Genomic DNA, 13,340 nt, shown 5'->3' with positions numbered 1-13,340 from the left:
GAAATTTAGGTTTGCGCAGTGGATTAAAGCTTGGGGGGGAGTGGCAATGGTAAATGACTATTTGCAGCTAGTAAAGTGATCAGGGAACTGCACTGAAAGGTGTGGAATAAATGACAGATGAACAGGAAGACATATAACCACCATCATGGGCATAGTGAAGGGGAGAGGGGGCAGGGGGCAGGGGGGCAGCTGGATCAAGTAAAACAATAGAAATACTTGACTAACTGACCAATCACATCGGTTTCCCCCCCCAACAAAAGTCCAGCCCCCCCCCAACAAAAATCGTGGTTATGCCCATGACTACCATGCAAGCTAATCAGGATAAATGTTTATCGCTCCGAACGAAATCTCCTCGCAAAAGAAATTAGAACTAATGCTCAACAAAAATTGGATATCACATAACTTCCATATAAATTTTGCACAAGCAAATTACGCTGAATAAAGTGTTGCACACCATCCCAGTCTTCAAGTGATGTGAGATTCCAGGGGTTTCAAGTACTTATCCAGGGTTTGGTTTCCTCAGGATGAGGGACAGCAGAAATTGTGGGTTGTTGTTTTTATGCCATATGGTTTATTTACACATATATACAACCTGAGCCTACGATGGCGAGGTTTACAACATTAACACCCCGAGAGGGTATTCTCTCAAGGCCACAGACTGGGATTCCACGAGAGATCAGGCCTGGCTCTGTTTCCTTGCTGCCCAGCCTGCAGCCTCCTGCTGCTAGCTCAGCGCTGATCTTTGTCTTTCTAACTAACAGACAGTTGAGGGAAGAGGGGGCACTCATTTTTCTTCTGGCACAAAGCCACTTTCTTTGTTACCTTAACCACCCATAGTTTGGGGGGCCATTACCAAGAAACTTGTCTGGTTATCCCAGCACTTGTTGGATCCAGGAATTAGAAGGGATTCAGGTATACAGCCTGCCTCCTTGCAAACTCACAACAATGTATTTTGGAGAGTGGTTTGTAGATCTGTCTGCCCATCTATTCTCTGTGGGTTCAGACACCTCCTGAGATATTGTTGCAAAACTCAGCATGAGAGGGGAAGCAGTTTTTGTCAACATTTGGATGCCAGCCACCATTTTGAGTAAAAATGGTGGACTGAAAGATTACTTTGGCATGACGTTACCCATCTTTCTGGTAAAGGTTCAGCCACCTCTCAAGATACCATCACCAATCTCAGTATCACTCCCTCAGGGGTAAATTAATCTTAGCTTGCAGTTTTTACCAACTCACTATGCTGGAGACTGGCTGACTCTCCTTTACCTTCACTTTAAAGAAGCATGTTGAGCAGCCATTGCGTAGAGGAGACTTAAACATAAACATATAAGTTACCTCTAAAAATGAAATGCACACAAACTTTGAATTGTACTGTAGAATTGCATTAGTTGTTAAAATGCAGGAGAAAGTACCAGAATTAGTCATTTTGTAGGGGAGGTCCAGCTATAACAAAGGTGTAAGAAAACACTCTAACGGTTAGTCTAACCTATGACAGATCTCCTCTGAGACTCCAGTGTCATCCACAAGCAGAAGGATTACAGGAAACTTTTAAATAGTGCTTTATTTTCTTTCCTGGGGAGCCAAGGGACTTCTGAGTACTTTACTAAGGTCATTTGCTATTTCTGCTATAATGTTACCAGCCCTGGCTTTTTTCTTTTCTTTTTGCATCACCTCAGTTAAAGCCTATTTAGCTTAAATCCTCCTTAGTATTCTAACTAAACTGGTTCTAACTAACAATGTTGTTGTTTTTGTGATGAGGATATTTATATTGCTTTGGCATTTTGAAAGTTGCCAGAGTGATGCTGGCTTATGATTCAGTCATAGAATGAACTACTTTTGCAAGTTTAGATAGCCTATGGAAATCCACATAGGGATGCTTCTGAAATTGTCCTGATCCAGTTGTTTGCCCAGTTTTTGGACCTCCAAATTTACCTAGGCAATAATTTAGGTAGAGGGATGTACCCGGGCTCACTTGTTTTCATCTGCATATCAGAAGGGTCTTCTGTCTTGTTTCCAACGTAATCCCAGCCCATTAGGAATCTGTTGCCTGAATTATGAATCTGAATAGAGTGCAGAAATCTCTGTGCACACAGCTTGCTACCATTTCCTTTAGCTCATTTCTATTTGCATACGCATCTCATAAACATTGTACATGTATATATTGCTAAATATTCCAAATATAAAAAACCACCAGACATACAATATCATGATGTGGTCATACATACCGCTGCATCAAGCTTCTTTGCATGCAGTGCTTTGCTGATGTTTAGTTGTGTGAATTGATATAATCCTACAAAAAAGGCTATAAATAGTTACTAGTTATGATAGCTATATTGTCTCCAGTATGCCTCTGAATCCCAGTCCCTGGAGATTGTGAGCGGGAGAAGGCAACTGAACACATATCCTGCTTATGGGAGACCAACGGGCATCTTGTGATGTAGGCCATTGTGAAATCCGAACACTGCACTAGGTAGACTGTACTTGTGTTCTTATTTTTCCTAGATTCCAGTAAAAACAGTGCACAAATATATATATATATATATATATATTAGGAGCATAGAATTGTAGAGTTGGAAGGGAAGTTGGACAGGACCCTGAGGGTCATTGAGTCCAACCCCCTTGCAATGCAGGAATCTCAACTAAAGCCTCCATGACAGGTGGCTATACCTCCTTAAAAGCCTCCAGTGACTTCTGAGGGAGTCCGTTCCACTGTCAAACAGCTCTTACTGTCAGAAAGTTCTTCACACAATCACATTGATATGGGGGGCGGGGGAGGTTGCTGTGTTTTATCAATGCACACATGAACATTGGTAACGTTTGAGGGCAGTGTGTGTGCAAATATGCCAAAGAAAACGAATCCTGCAAGAAACTGCATGTGTTCTGATTCCAGACCGGATCTGCCTAGCAAGAATTCATGATGAGTGAGACTTGAAGCAGTGTGTGCATTATCAGCTAAATACCTGGCTTGTGGCCTCTTTATGAGGAAGAGTTATGACCCAGGAGGCCAGCTCCCAGAGAGCTGACTCAGAGGTGTGGCGTGGCTGGAAGAGTTAGTTACTATTCCGTGCTGGCCCCCAAGCCTCATCAAGAATAAAATTTAATTTCTCATTAACTCAGGTCGTAGCGAGTTCATACGTAAGCAGCAGAAGACAAGACCGAGTGGATCTACTGAAAAATAATGGAACAAGTAAAATCCTCTCGCCTCTACGTAATACTAGAATCTAGCAGGTTCACCCAGTAAATTGTTTGGGAGTAGATTCAGAATGGACCAAATGCAGCATTTCTTCCCACAACACACATACTTAATGTCTGGGATTCCTAACTACAAGATGTGTTGATGGCTACTAGTTTAGATAGTTTTAAAGGGGGATTAACGTATTCATGGAGGCTAGGTGTATCATCAGTGGCTGATAAGGATACTTGCAGGGAAGGAACCGCCATGTTATGTGTTCATTTTGTACATTTCTATCTCTTGCATTTTTCCCTATCTTGGGATTCAAGGCAGCATCCATAGGGTTCCCAGGCAATCTCCCATCTGGATACTGACCAGGCCCAGTTCTGCTTAGCTTCAGCAAGGTGGCTGCTTCATGTGTGAACAGCAGTTACTGGGGAGCAACAGCTGGGAAGAGCTATTGTCTTCAGACCCTGCTTGTGAGTTTCCAGAAGCATCTGTCTGGTCAGTGTGGGAAACAGGATGCCAGATTTTAGGCCTTTGCACTGAACCAGCAGGTCTCTTGTGTTCTTATGCGCCTCCTGCGAATGTGCTTGGTAGCAATCCAGCCAGGCCCCAAGTAGTAGTCCTCAACTGATTTAAGGGGAGGCACTCTACCTTAGCTGGTGAGAGAACCAGGGTTTGAAATTTGTAGTTCTATGTCTCTAACAAGCTGGAATCATCTTTCAGAACTATATCCAAGTCTAATTGCTGGGAAAGAAACCCAACAAATGATTTCTTATCAACAGGTTTCATCATGCTTGTAAACCACAAAAATGTAAAGGATTAGCCAACGTAGAAACAGCATGTAAAGAGAGATTCAGAATCAAAACACTTTTAATCTTTGGGTTATAAGTCGTCGTGAAACACTGGAGTCGCCCCCCTGCCCCAAACACACTCTAAGGCTTTTCTGAATATTTGGAAGAAGGAATTGCAACATTTGGTGTGGTAAAACATTTTATAAATATTTCATAGAATTGTGGAGTTAGAAGGGACCACAAGGGCCAATTAACCCCCTGCAAGGCAGGCATCTTTTGCCCAACATGGGGTTCAAACCCACGACCCTGAGATTAAGAGTCTCATGCTCTACCGACGAAGCTATACTGATGCATTTCTCGTCACTAAGGCCAGATTCAGCATTACGCTTAAGAAACTCGCAGCCTCTGCTGTGCTCTGATTACATCACTGTGACTCTGTGTGGAAAGCATGTCAAACCTTTTATCTGTACCGGTCATTTTTTAAGATTGCCTACAGCTCAGTGTGGCTATTCTTTCACATGATATAAGGCCATATTCTTTGTTGCGGAGAAACCTAGTTGTGGCCCAACTGTAAAACCAGATGTATTATATGGTATGTAATATTGTAATCAATTTCAGATGTGACATTAGCAAGATTGCAGTAGTGTGCAAAGGTCAGGCTATGGAATCACTAATAAATGCAGTTCTGAACTGGACCTGCCAACTCACTGAATCCATGGCTGCTTGGCAAAATGCGGGCATTCTCACTGCAATTTTAAAACATTAGCTTATATCAGTGGTACTTCTACCACATTTGGATTCAAGTCATGTGCACATTGAACTGGACATTTTAAAGCCTATGTACATCTGTACCTTCTTTAACCACACACACACACCCCTAGCAACCATAGTGTTAAAAAACACTGTATTATTATTTTATTTTAAAATGTCATTCAAGATGCATAAACTGAATATTAGCAATTTGCCCAGGCAGACTCTTTCAGAATATTGACCAGTAATGAATCTGGGTTGTTGTGAAATAATGCTAAATTCATGTTTTGATACAGCTCAAGACATTCCATATTTCCTGCTCTTGAATGTTCAATGCTACATCCTCCTCCATTACATGCTACTGGTACTTAAAAGGATTTAGGGCATGGGCCCCCAGTGGTAGAAACCTCTGTTGTTAACTTTTACTTCGAATCCAGACTCTTGCAAGCCTTTATCTCGGCTTCAACAGCCATGCATGAAAGTATCCAGGAACTCCATTGTCTCTTAACCCTGCACTGTCCACTAGAGTTCTGGGTAAGAAACTTTCATTTTGTGTGCCATCACTTCAGCCTGCTCATGTTCAATGACATGAGCGACTGTCTACCTGATATTTTGGTCATCCTCAAACTGAGGGAGGCTCCTCGTACAAGTTTCTGGTATCAATCACTTGGATCATAAATCTTGGCTGAGGAAAACGGCCATTTAGAGGTCCACCTGCACAAACAACAATCAGGCACGTAAAATAAGAAAGACCATAAATCTCAGACCTGATGATTAGTAATTTAAAGGGGGGCGGCTAGAAGAAGGGATGGTCTAAAGTAACAATTCCTAATAATTAATTAAGCCCGAAATGCTGACAGTCTGTTTAGTTAAAAGTACAGTGAAAACACAAACAGACTGCATCACATGAAGCTAACACTTGTAGATGTGTTGACTCAGAAGAAAGACTCATTAAGTTTAATGGGACTTACTCTCAGGTAAGCCTGCCTAGGGTTGGAGCCTAAGAGTATGGAGGGTGTTAGCCAGTGCATGGAGCGTGTTAGCTTGCACTGAAATGGCAAGGGGTTCAATTTCACTCTTTGCTCTTTGGTGTTTTCCATGGCTGAATGACGCACATGCAGATAAAGAGGTAAGATAGTTTTGTTGCTCATTATTAAGAAGGAGGATCAATATCATGCAACAACCTTTAGCAGACTTTTAAATGCTGAGCTCTCCATGGAACTGGGTCTCCCTATTATCACTTAATCATTATCACGTCTTTCTTGGGGGGGGGGTTAATTCTCTGAATCCAGTTCCACATCTTACAGTTGGCAAGATTCAAATACAGCATGTGATAAGGTTCAGTCCCTGGATCCAATCTTGTGACCAGAAAAGCATAAGCTGAGGGCCAAATAACATCCAAGAACTTCAGCTTCTGCAGATACAGGACACAGATGCAGGCCAAAATAGAAAGGGGGATGTGGCTAGTACACAAGATTCTTTTAGGTGTACCCTGCCAAAATAAACCTAAAAATGTGGCCTCCTGTTCTGCACAATGGCCTTTTATCACTGGTGCCATGAGAAGGGAATAGACAGGACTAAGATGATGTGCTAAGGTAGGGGTGGCAGGGTGAGGTGGCTGCCTCAGGCAGCAGGATGCACAGGGGCAGCAGATCCAGCCTCCTCAACTAGATCATACATGACAGATGGCCAACCAACATCAGCTTAAAAACTTCCAGTGAAGGAGAGTTCACAGCCTCCCAAGAGAGTCTGATCCACTGTCCAACAGTTCTCACAATCAGATAGTTCTTCCTGAAGTTAAGCCGGAATCTCCCTTTGTAACTTGATGCCATTGGTTCAGATCCTAACCTCTGGAGCAGGAGAAAACAAGCTTGTTCCATCTTATGTTACCACCACATTTGAAGATGTCTCTCATATCTCCTCTCAGTCTCCTCTTTATCAGGTTAGACATACCAAACCCCCTCAACCATTCCTCATTAAGCTTGGTTTCCAGACCCTTGATCATCTTCTCTGCACACATTCCAGCTTGTCAACATCCTTCTTAAATTGTGTTGCCCAGAACTGGAGACACAACACCAGGTGTGGTCTGACCAAGGCAGAATAGAGTGGAACTATTACCTCCCTTGATCAGGACACTATACTTCTGTCCCATCAGCCCCAGCCAGTATGGTCAGTGGTCAGGAATGATGGGAGCTGTAACCCAGCAACATCTGCAAGGCCACAGATTCCACATTCCTGTCCTGTGAGGATCCCTTTGTGTGTGAGTGCATGCTGCACTCACAGTGAACTGGATTGAGCCCTATTTGTTTATTCAAATGCCATCCCCCAGGAAGTGGATCTTATACACATCTTTTCCATGCATATAAAAGAGCCAGATAAATATAACCATAAATCCAGTATATAGATATTGGAAGAAGGAAGTCGTTACTTGACATGACATTTTGGTTTAAAGGCAACTGGTTATGCAATCTTTTAAATGTACCGTAGGTAATCATCTGTTTAGGCTTTTATTTTACTTTTTATTTTAGGATAGGAGAGGGAAGGTTTCTTTGTGTGTTTAAAAAATGTAGCATCAAAGAAAATATTTTTAAAACACTTCATTCTACATTTACGTCAGCAGTACACAGGGGAAGAGCTCTAGATTTCCAGCAAAACATTGATGAATTACATCTCACACCACAGCTGTGAATAAGTGAAACTCTAGTATCTATCATTCCCATTTCACAGATGGGGAAACTCAAACCCTGAGAGGTTAAACTGACTTGCCAAAGGTCGTGCAGGAAGTCCATAGCGGAGCTGAACAATATCCAGATCCCTTGGCTCCAAACTGTAGGTCTTAATCACAACTCTAGCCAGCTTCTGGGTTTCAAACTCCTCTTCCCTGCAAATTTACTTGTGAACAAAAAAAGTGGCACCCTCCAATAACCAGACACACAAGACTGACCCTCTGCGTGTTGACCCAAAATCCCAAGTATGGAGTCTCAGACTGAAGCCACAATTTTCCTTCAGACAATAGCCATGATATCCAACACACGGAAACAGTTCCCATGATGGAACTATTCAGAAGTAAATGAGTTGCACCCTTTTGTAAGGTGTACTAACTTTAGAACTGACTTCACGGACAGAGGTGAGAGTAGGCAGGGTCAGTTGAAAAATAACAATAAACCCTGAAAACGCTAGAATACCACTGTAACATTTCAGCATCATTCACTATTGCGAGGACTACAACTTCCATCATTCTCTATCCTTGGCCATGCTGGCTGGAGCTGATGGGAACTGTAGTTCACCAACCTCTGGAGGACACCAAGTTAGCTATCCCTGCACTTCTGAGTATATTATTATTATTATTATTATTATTATTATTATTATTATTATGGCAACCTAATACAGGTTGTAGCCCAACAGAAACAAGGGCAGACATGAATTTAAGTCTACACCATCTTTAGGACAAGCGGCTGGTGCTTTAATGGGTTGTGCTGCTGTGCCTATCTTTGGCCTGAACGCCTGGAAGAAGAAGAAGCTGGTATAATCAGCAGGGCAAATGATGTGCAAGGTCCACATCATCAGTTTCAGCTCCACTGAGACAAGTTCCTCTCTCTGCTTCCCTCACAAGCCTCCTTGCTCCATGGGTCCAGGGGTCGCTGTAATGACAGAAAACTGCTTGAATGCTCAAGAGCAAAATATCACAGTTTCTCTCAGTGTGCTGGTAGAAAGAGAGAGAGAAAGCTTGGCATTGGATCCATTTGGCAAAAGGAGAGTCGTGATATTTGAAATAGGAGACCTCCATTCAGTTCTGAAAGCAACAAGGCCTGTTCTTGGAAAGGCTCACCTCTAGGGAGACATCCAAGGAGCTAGACTGGGTGACAAAGGAGAGAGAGACAAAATCCAAGGGAAGTGAAGAAGGTGGCAGCCCTGCTAAGAAGTTCTGCTGTCCCTGATCTGCTTCGGGAGTCCCTCTTGCTTCACCCAGGAACGAGGGTGGGGAGAGACTGGCGTGAGCAGGCAGGGGCCTTGGCCAGCCCCGGGGAAGCCCCTCCCCTGGGCCGGCCGGCTCCCCATCCATCCCCCCAGGATAAATGACTCCGGCGTCCGCCTCGTCGAACTCCTCGCAGCCTTCCCTCTCACCGTCCGAAGGCGGGCGAGGGAGGGAGGTCCAGGAGGGGATCCGAGGCGCGGCGGGCTCACCCGCCTGCGGCTGCCCACTCCTCCCAGGTGGCATCTGCCGGCCCCCACCATGTCCACCGGCTCCCTGAGCGATGCAGAAGACCTTCCCGAGGGGGAGATGCTGGAATGCGACGGCAGCCTGAAGATGGGCAGCTGCTCCCCGACGCCGCGGCCGGCGCCTCCGGCTCCCCACCGCTGCCACGAGAGCAACGACGAGGGCTCCGGGGGAGGAGGCGGCGATCGGGTCTCCCCTGCCAAGGGCCGAGGCGGCGCCCCCTCGTCGGGCAAGCGGAAGAAGGCGCCGGGCAAGAAGAGCCCGCTGGGCGGCGTGGGCGTGCTGGGCCCGGAGGGCAAGCAGGTCCAGCGGAACGCGGCCAACGCCCGCGAGCGCGCCCGCATGCGGGTGCTGAGCAAAGCCTTCTCCCGCCTCAAGACCACCTTGCCCTGGGTGCCGCCCGACACCAAGCTCTCCAAGCTGGACACGCTGCGCCTGGCCTCCAGCTACATCGCGCACCTCCGGCAGATCCTGGCCAGCGACAAGTACGAGAACGGCTACATCCACCCCGTCAACCTGGTAAGCGGACTGGAGGGGAGGCAGGGAGGCAGCACCCGGGACCAGCCCGGAGTCCTGACAGGCCCCTTCGTGCAAAGCAGCCCATACCTCCAGCTCTGCCCTCCTCCCCTTTCCCACCACCTCCGCTTGGGAGGGGGGGGGGTCACGTCGGTTGCTGCAGGCTTACAGGCAGCTCCGGGTAGCTGGGGTTTCTTTTTAGACGCAGAAACTTTACCATCCCCGGCCCTCCCCGTCTGTCGCTTTTTAAGTAACAACGGTACGTTATCGTCCTTGCTTGGAAACGTGGTCCATCAGCCCCGGTCATTCCGCTGAGTGGAGGCTCTTGTCTTCTGCTCCCCCTCCCCCCACCCGAAGTGTTGCCCCGACGGCACGAAAGCCTCTTTTTTCAAAGCACACGCCATCACCACCACCACGGACGTGTTTGACCTAAAGGCGACCCCGATTCCGTGGGAGGAAACGGGGGAGCAGCCCCCGCCCCACTTGGCACAAACCGGGCAGGAGCTGTGGGGCGCCCCAAAGATCCCTCGACGCGCTTGCTCTCGAGGGGTTCTGAGAGTAACACCCCGCCTAGCAAACCTCGCTTGGCTGCTCTGCTGCTTTATTTATTCGGAGGAGCTGTCATTCCCTGAGCTCAGTTCTCTGTACCTAAGTTTTTGTTGCTGTTGTCATTTATTAAATTTGTATGCCGCCCTTCATCTGAAAATCCCAGAATTTCCTGTTCACAACAGGAAAAATACAAAAAGAGAACACAAAATAAATAACTAAAAAGACAAGGAACCCCAACCACCCTTGGTGTTGCTGCTTAAAAAATTCGTGGAATACGGCCTGGAACGGTTGGGCTGGGAATTTCCTCCCTTCCTCTTTATTCCAGCCGAGCTGGATCACCCCGGGGTAATTGCAGGGAGGGGAGAGGGATGCTCCTTCGCATTAAGTCCTCTCCAGTCGCCTTTGGTGACTAGACCCCGGGTGGCAGCCTGCTTCAGACACAGCGAGGCTCTTTCAGAGCCAGTCCTTTCTCACCTCCAGGGTTGAAGTTTGGGGCTTGGGTGGGCGCCACAGAATTAGGCTAGGCACTTGGGCCACCCGCTTCGTTTTATTCAAACGGGGAGATGCGCTTCTCTCGCCGAGGATGCTAACTGAACTGCGAGAGACGCCCGATTAATTCACTGAAGGGCGTCGAACGTCGGAATGCGCGACCTCCCGTGTCTATTTCCAACCCTACGTCGTAACTTTTATTATTGGAAGTTCAAGATGAAACAACAACAAACGAATTTTAAAGGTCAGCGTGCAGCTGCCCCATTATTTTCATGTTCTGTCGTCAGGAGTCTCTGTCAGTTCCAGTTGTCCGGGGGTCGCGGGCGATGACACACCTTCACATTTCTGACCACTGGGTCCAGTAAGGGGAGGGGGAGTAGGATTAGGGGGGCTTTGAATGTTTGGGACCGTCTGCATCCCACCTCCAGATAACTAAGAGGACAGGGGGAGATTCTAAATGGGACAACCATAAGGCATAAAAATATATTTAAAACCCCGTTCCACGGGTGGGTGGGCAGCCAGCCCCAGGAATTGAAATATTTATCATCTCTTACAGCGCAATCCAATACCTGTCTAGTGGTTACTCAAATGTAAATCCCATATAGTTCCATGGGGCTTAGTCCCATGTAGGTAGGCAGGGACAGGGTAGCAAACTCAATACCTTGCTGCAGCGACTAAAATGGTTTATATTTTTAAAACACAAAAGCAAATCCTTACAGCTCATTGGAACAAACTCTATCCCGCAGGTTTTAAACGTCCGAGACTTTTTATATTAAATGAATGAGAACCATGGAAAAAAATGCATTCCTTTCTCTATTTTCCATAAAAATTGTTGTTCTGGAAAATTTAAAAAGTAGTCATTTTTTATATAAGCAAAAACGATTACAAAAACAGCAACAGCAATTAAATATGTTAATATTAACAGAATCTTTTTGAATTAAAATGTATTCGTTATTGACAAAAATTAACATAATATTGGTGTCCATACTTATATGAGTATAATTATTTTAGCAAAAAGATGCCCCATTAATCAGTAAGCAACGAAGCACAAAAAATGTTTCCAAAATACGTTCTGATTGAAGATAAGATTTTTGTTATATAATATGTCCGGACTATGTTAATTTGGTCATTGTCATTGCATTATTGTTTAATATTATTCTAAACCATAAGATGGTAGTGCAGCGATTGCTGTAACAAGCATAAAAAGCTGGGCAGATTTTTAAATTATAAGTATTTGCATATTTAAAAATAAAATAAAAAGCAACCTCAAGTAATTGTAACGCTTTATGTTTGGAAAGAAATGCAGCGGATATAATGGGCTTTTGCAATTTTAAAATTTACACACCCACTGCGTTCAAACTGAAGGGCTTTTCACCTCAAAGGAACTTTTTGGAAACCAAAAGCCAAGTATATCGTGGAAGAGAAACGAAATGGCCAATTCTGAAACGCTTTTAGAACCAGATAGCGCTGTTATCATTTTCAAAACAAAGCAGCAGCCGTGCCTTGACGTTACCCAGTAGAGAATGGACAGGTTTTAAATCTGTCTACCACAATCTGCCTGTGTGAGCCGTGTCAATTAATATGCTTTAGGGAAACATTATCATTTCTAATCGAACGTGGCACATTTTGCTATCGAGGATAAATAAAGCGTGACCCGTCACCCAGAGGATTACAGAGAACTATGGAGAGAGGGGGAGAGCGCGCACCCGCGCGCGCAAAGAGAGAGAGAGATGCTTTTATGGACCAAGTGTTTTGTGTTTGCGCTGAGATTCCAGACAATACGGCGGAGCCATCTTAAAGACCTGGTTACGCTCAGTAGCTGAAACTGTCTAGTCTAACCACTTCTTCTCATTGTTTAGAAAGAACACCTGGGTAGTCTATGAAATTCTGACAGTTGGCTTTGCTTTATCGCCGTCCAAGTGCTACACCATTTAAAGCACACTGATCTCTCTCTCTCTCTCTCTCTCTCTCTCTCTCTCTCTCTCTCTCATCTCTCCTTTCCCTCTTATTCTGGTTTTTCTGTTCCTCTCCCTCTCTCTCCCCCTTATGGCTCCAGACATGGCCCTTTATGGTTGCTGGCAAACCGGAGAACGAGCTGAAAGAAACAGGGAGCACCACTCGGTTGTGTGGCCCTACAGCATCCTGACCCAAGATGTCCAAGCCTGGGAACAGCAACCTTGTTTGCATGCAGCGGTTTCTGCCTGTGCATGCAAGTATGTGGGCTTACTCGTGTGCAGGACTGGCGGTGGTGAGAAAGGAAGGAGCCGACCAGATCGCTTCCCCGTGAGGAATAAAAACACACACTAAATCTGAAGAGGAGACCAAATACGCCATGCCAAAGGAAGAAGGGGGAAAATCCCACAGTGCACGTATTTAACTTTATTAACTTGTATATATTTGACTATCCTGCAACAACGCCTTGCTGGTTCAAGGGCTGTTTTCTGGATTCCTCCTCCACTGTCTTTTTTTGTGTGCCCCCCCCCTTTCTTGTGAAAGACTGCGATTCCTAGAATCAATTATTTCGATAGTCACATCTCTCTCAAAGAATTCACATTAAAGATATTCTATGGATATATTTTCTTCAGACAGGCTTTGCTATATTTTGTTTCAATTAAAAAAGAAAAAACCACTGGTCCTTAGCTGGAAGGGAAAATAGCACATATAGTGGCTTGGGTTTCTTTTAAAAGATACAGTATTTTTTTAAAAAGAAATTGCTGAACAGGACCATATTATCAGTTCATCTGCAAACCTTTAAATGGCGTGATGCATCACAAAGCAAAATTGTTTGACCCTAGATTGCAAAATGTTTATTTTTATAATTAAGAAGAGCTAGACTGTGTCCTTGCGG

General features: G+C 45.1%; 1 protein-coding gene across 1 annotated transcript; it reads left to right on the top strand.

Annotated features, from left to right (window-relative positions):
* The first annotated feature begins 8,494 nt into the window (after nucleotides 1-8,494).
* On the top strand, nucleotides 8,495-13,076 carry TCF21 (transcription factor 21). The gene is made up of 2 exons (XM_028723471.2): nucleotides 8,495-9,457; nucleotides 12,549-13,076. The coding sequence occupies exons 1-2, from the start codon at nucleotides 8,954-8,956 to the stop codon at nucleotides 12,636-12,638; spliced, it is 594 nt and encodes a 197-aa protein (XP_028579304.1). The 5' UTR covers nucleotides 8,495-8,953; the 3' UTR covers nucleotides 12,639-13,076.
* Nucleotides 13,077-13,340: the final 264 nt, after the last annotated feature.

This window comes from Podarcis muralis, chromosome 3, assembly GCF_964188315.1.
Source record: "Podarcis muralis chromosome 3, rPodMur119.hap1.1, whole genome shotgun sequence".
Lineage (NCBI taxonomy): Eukaryota > Metazoa > Chordata > Lepidosauria > Squamata > Lacertidae > Podarcis > Podarcis muralis.
The sequence above is the reverse complement of the archived record's forward strand: the minus strand, read 5'-3'. Positions and strand labels throughout refer to the sequence as shown.

What these genes read in the sequence shown, in the direction of transcription:
- TCF21 (XM_028723471.2), top strand. Translation starts at nt 8,954, where the DNA reads ATGTCCACCGGCTCCCTGAGCGATGCAGAAGACCTTCCCGAGGGGGAG. An exon ending in ACATCCACCCCGTCAACCTG is followed by an intron (nt 9,458 to 12,548) that starts GTAAGCGGACTG and finishes TTATGGCTCCAG; the next exon opens with ACATGGCCCTTTATGGTTGC.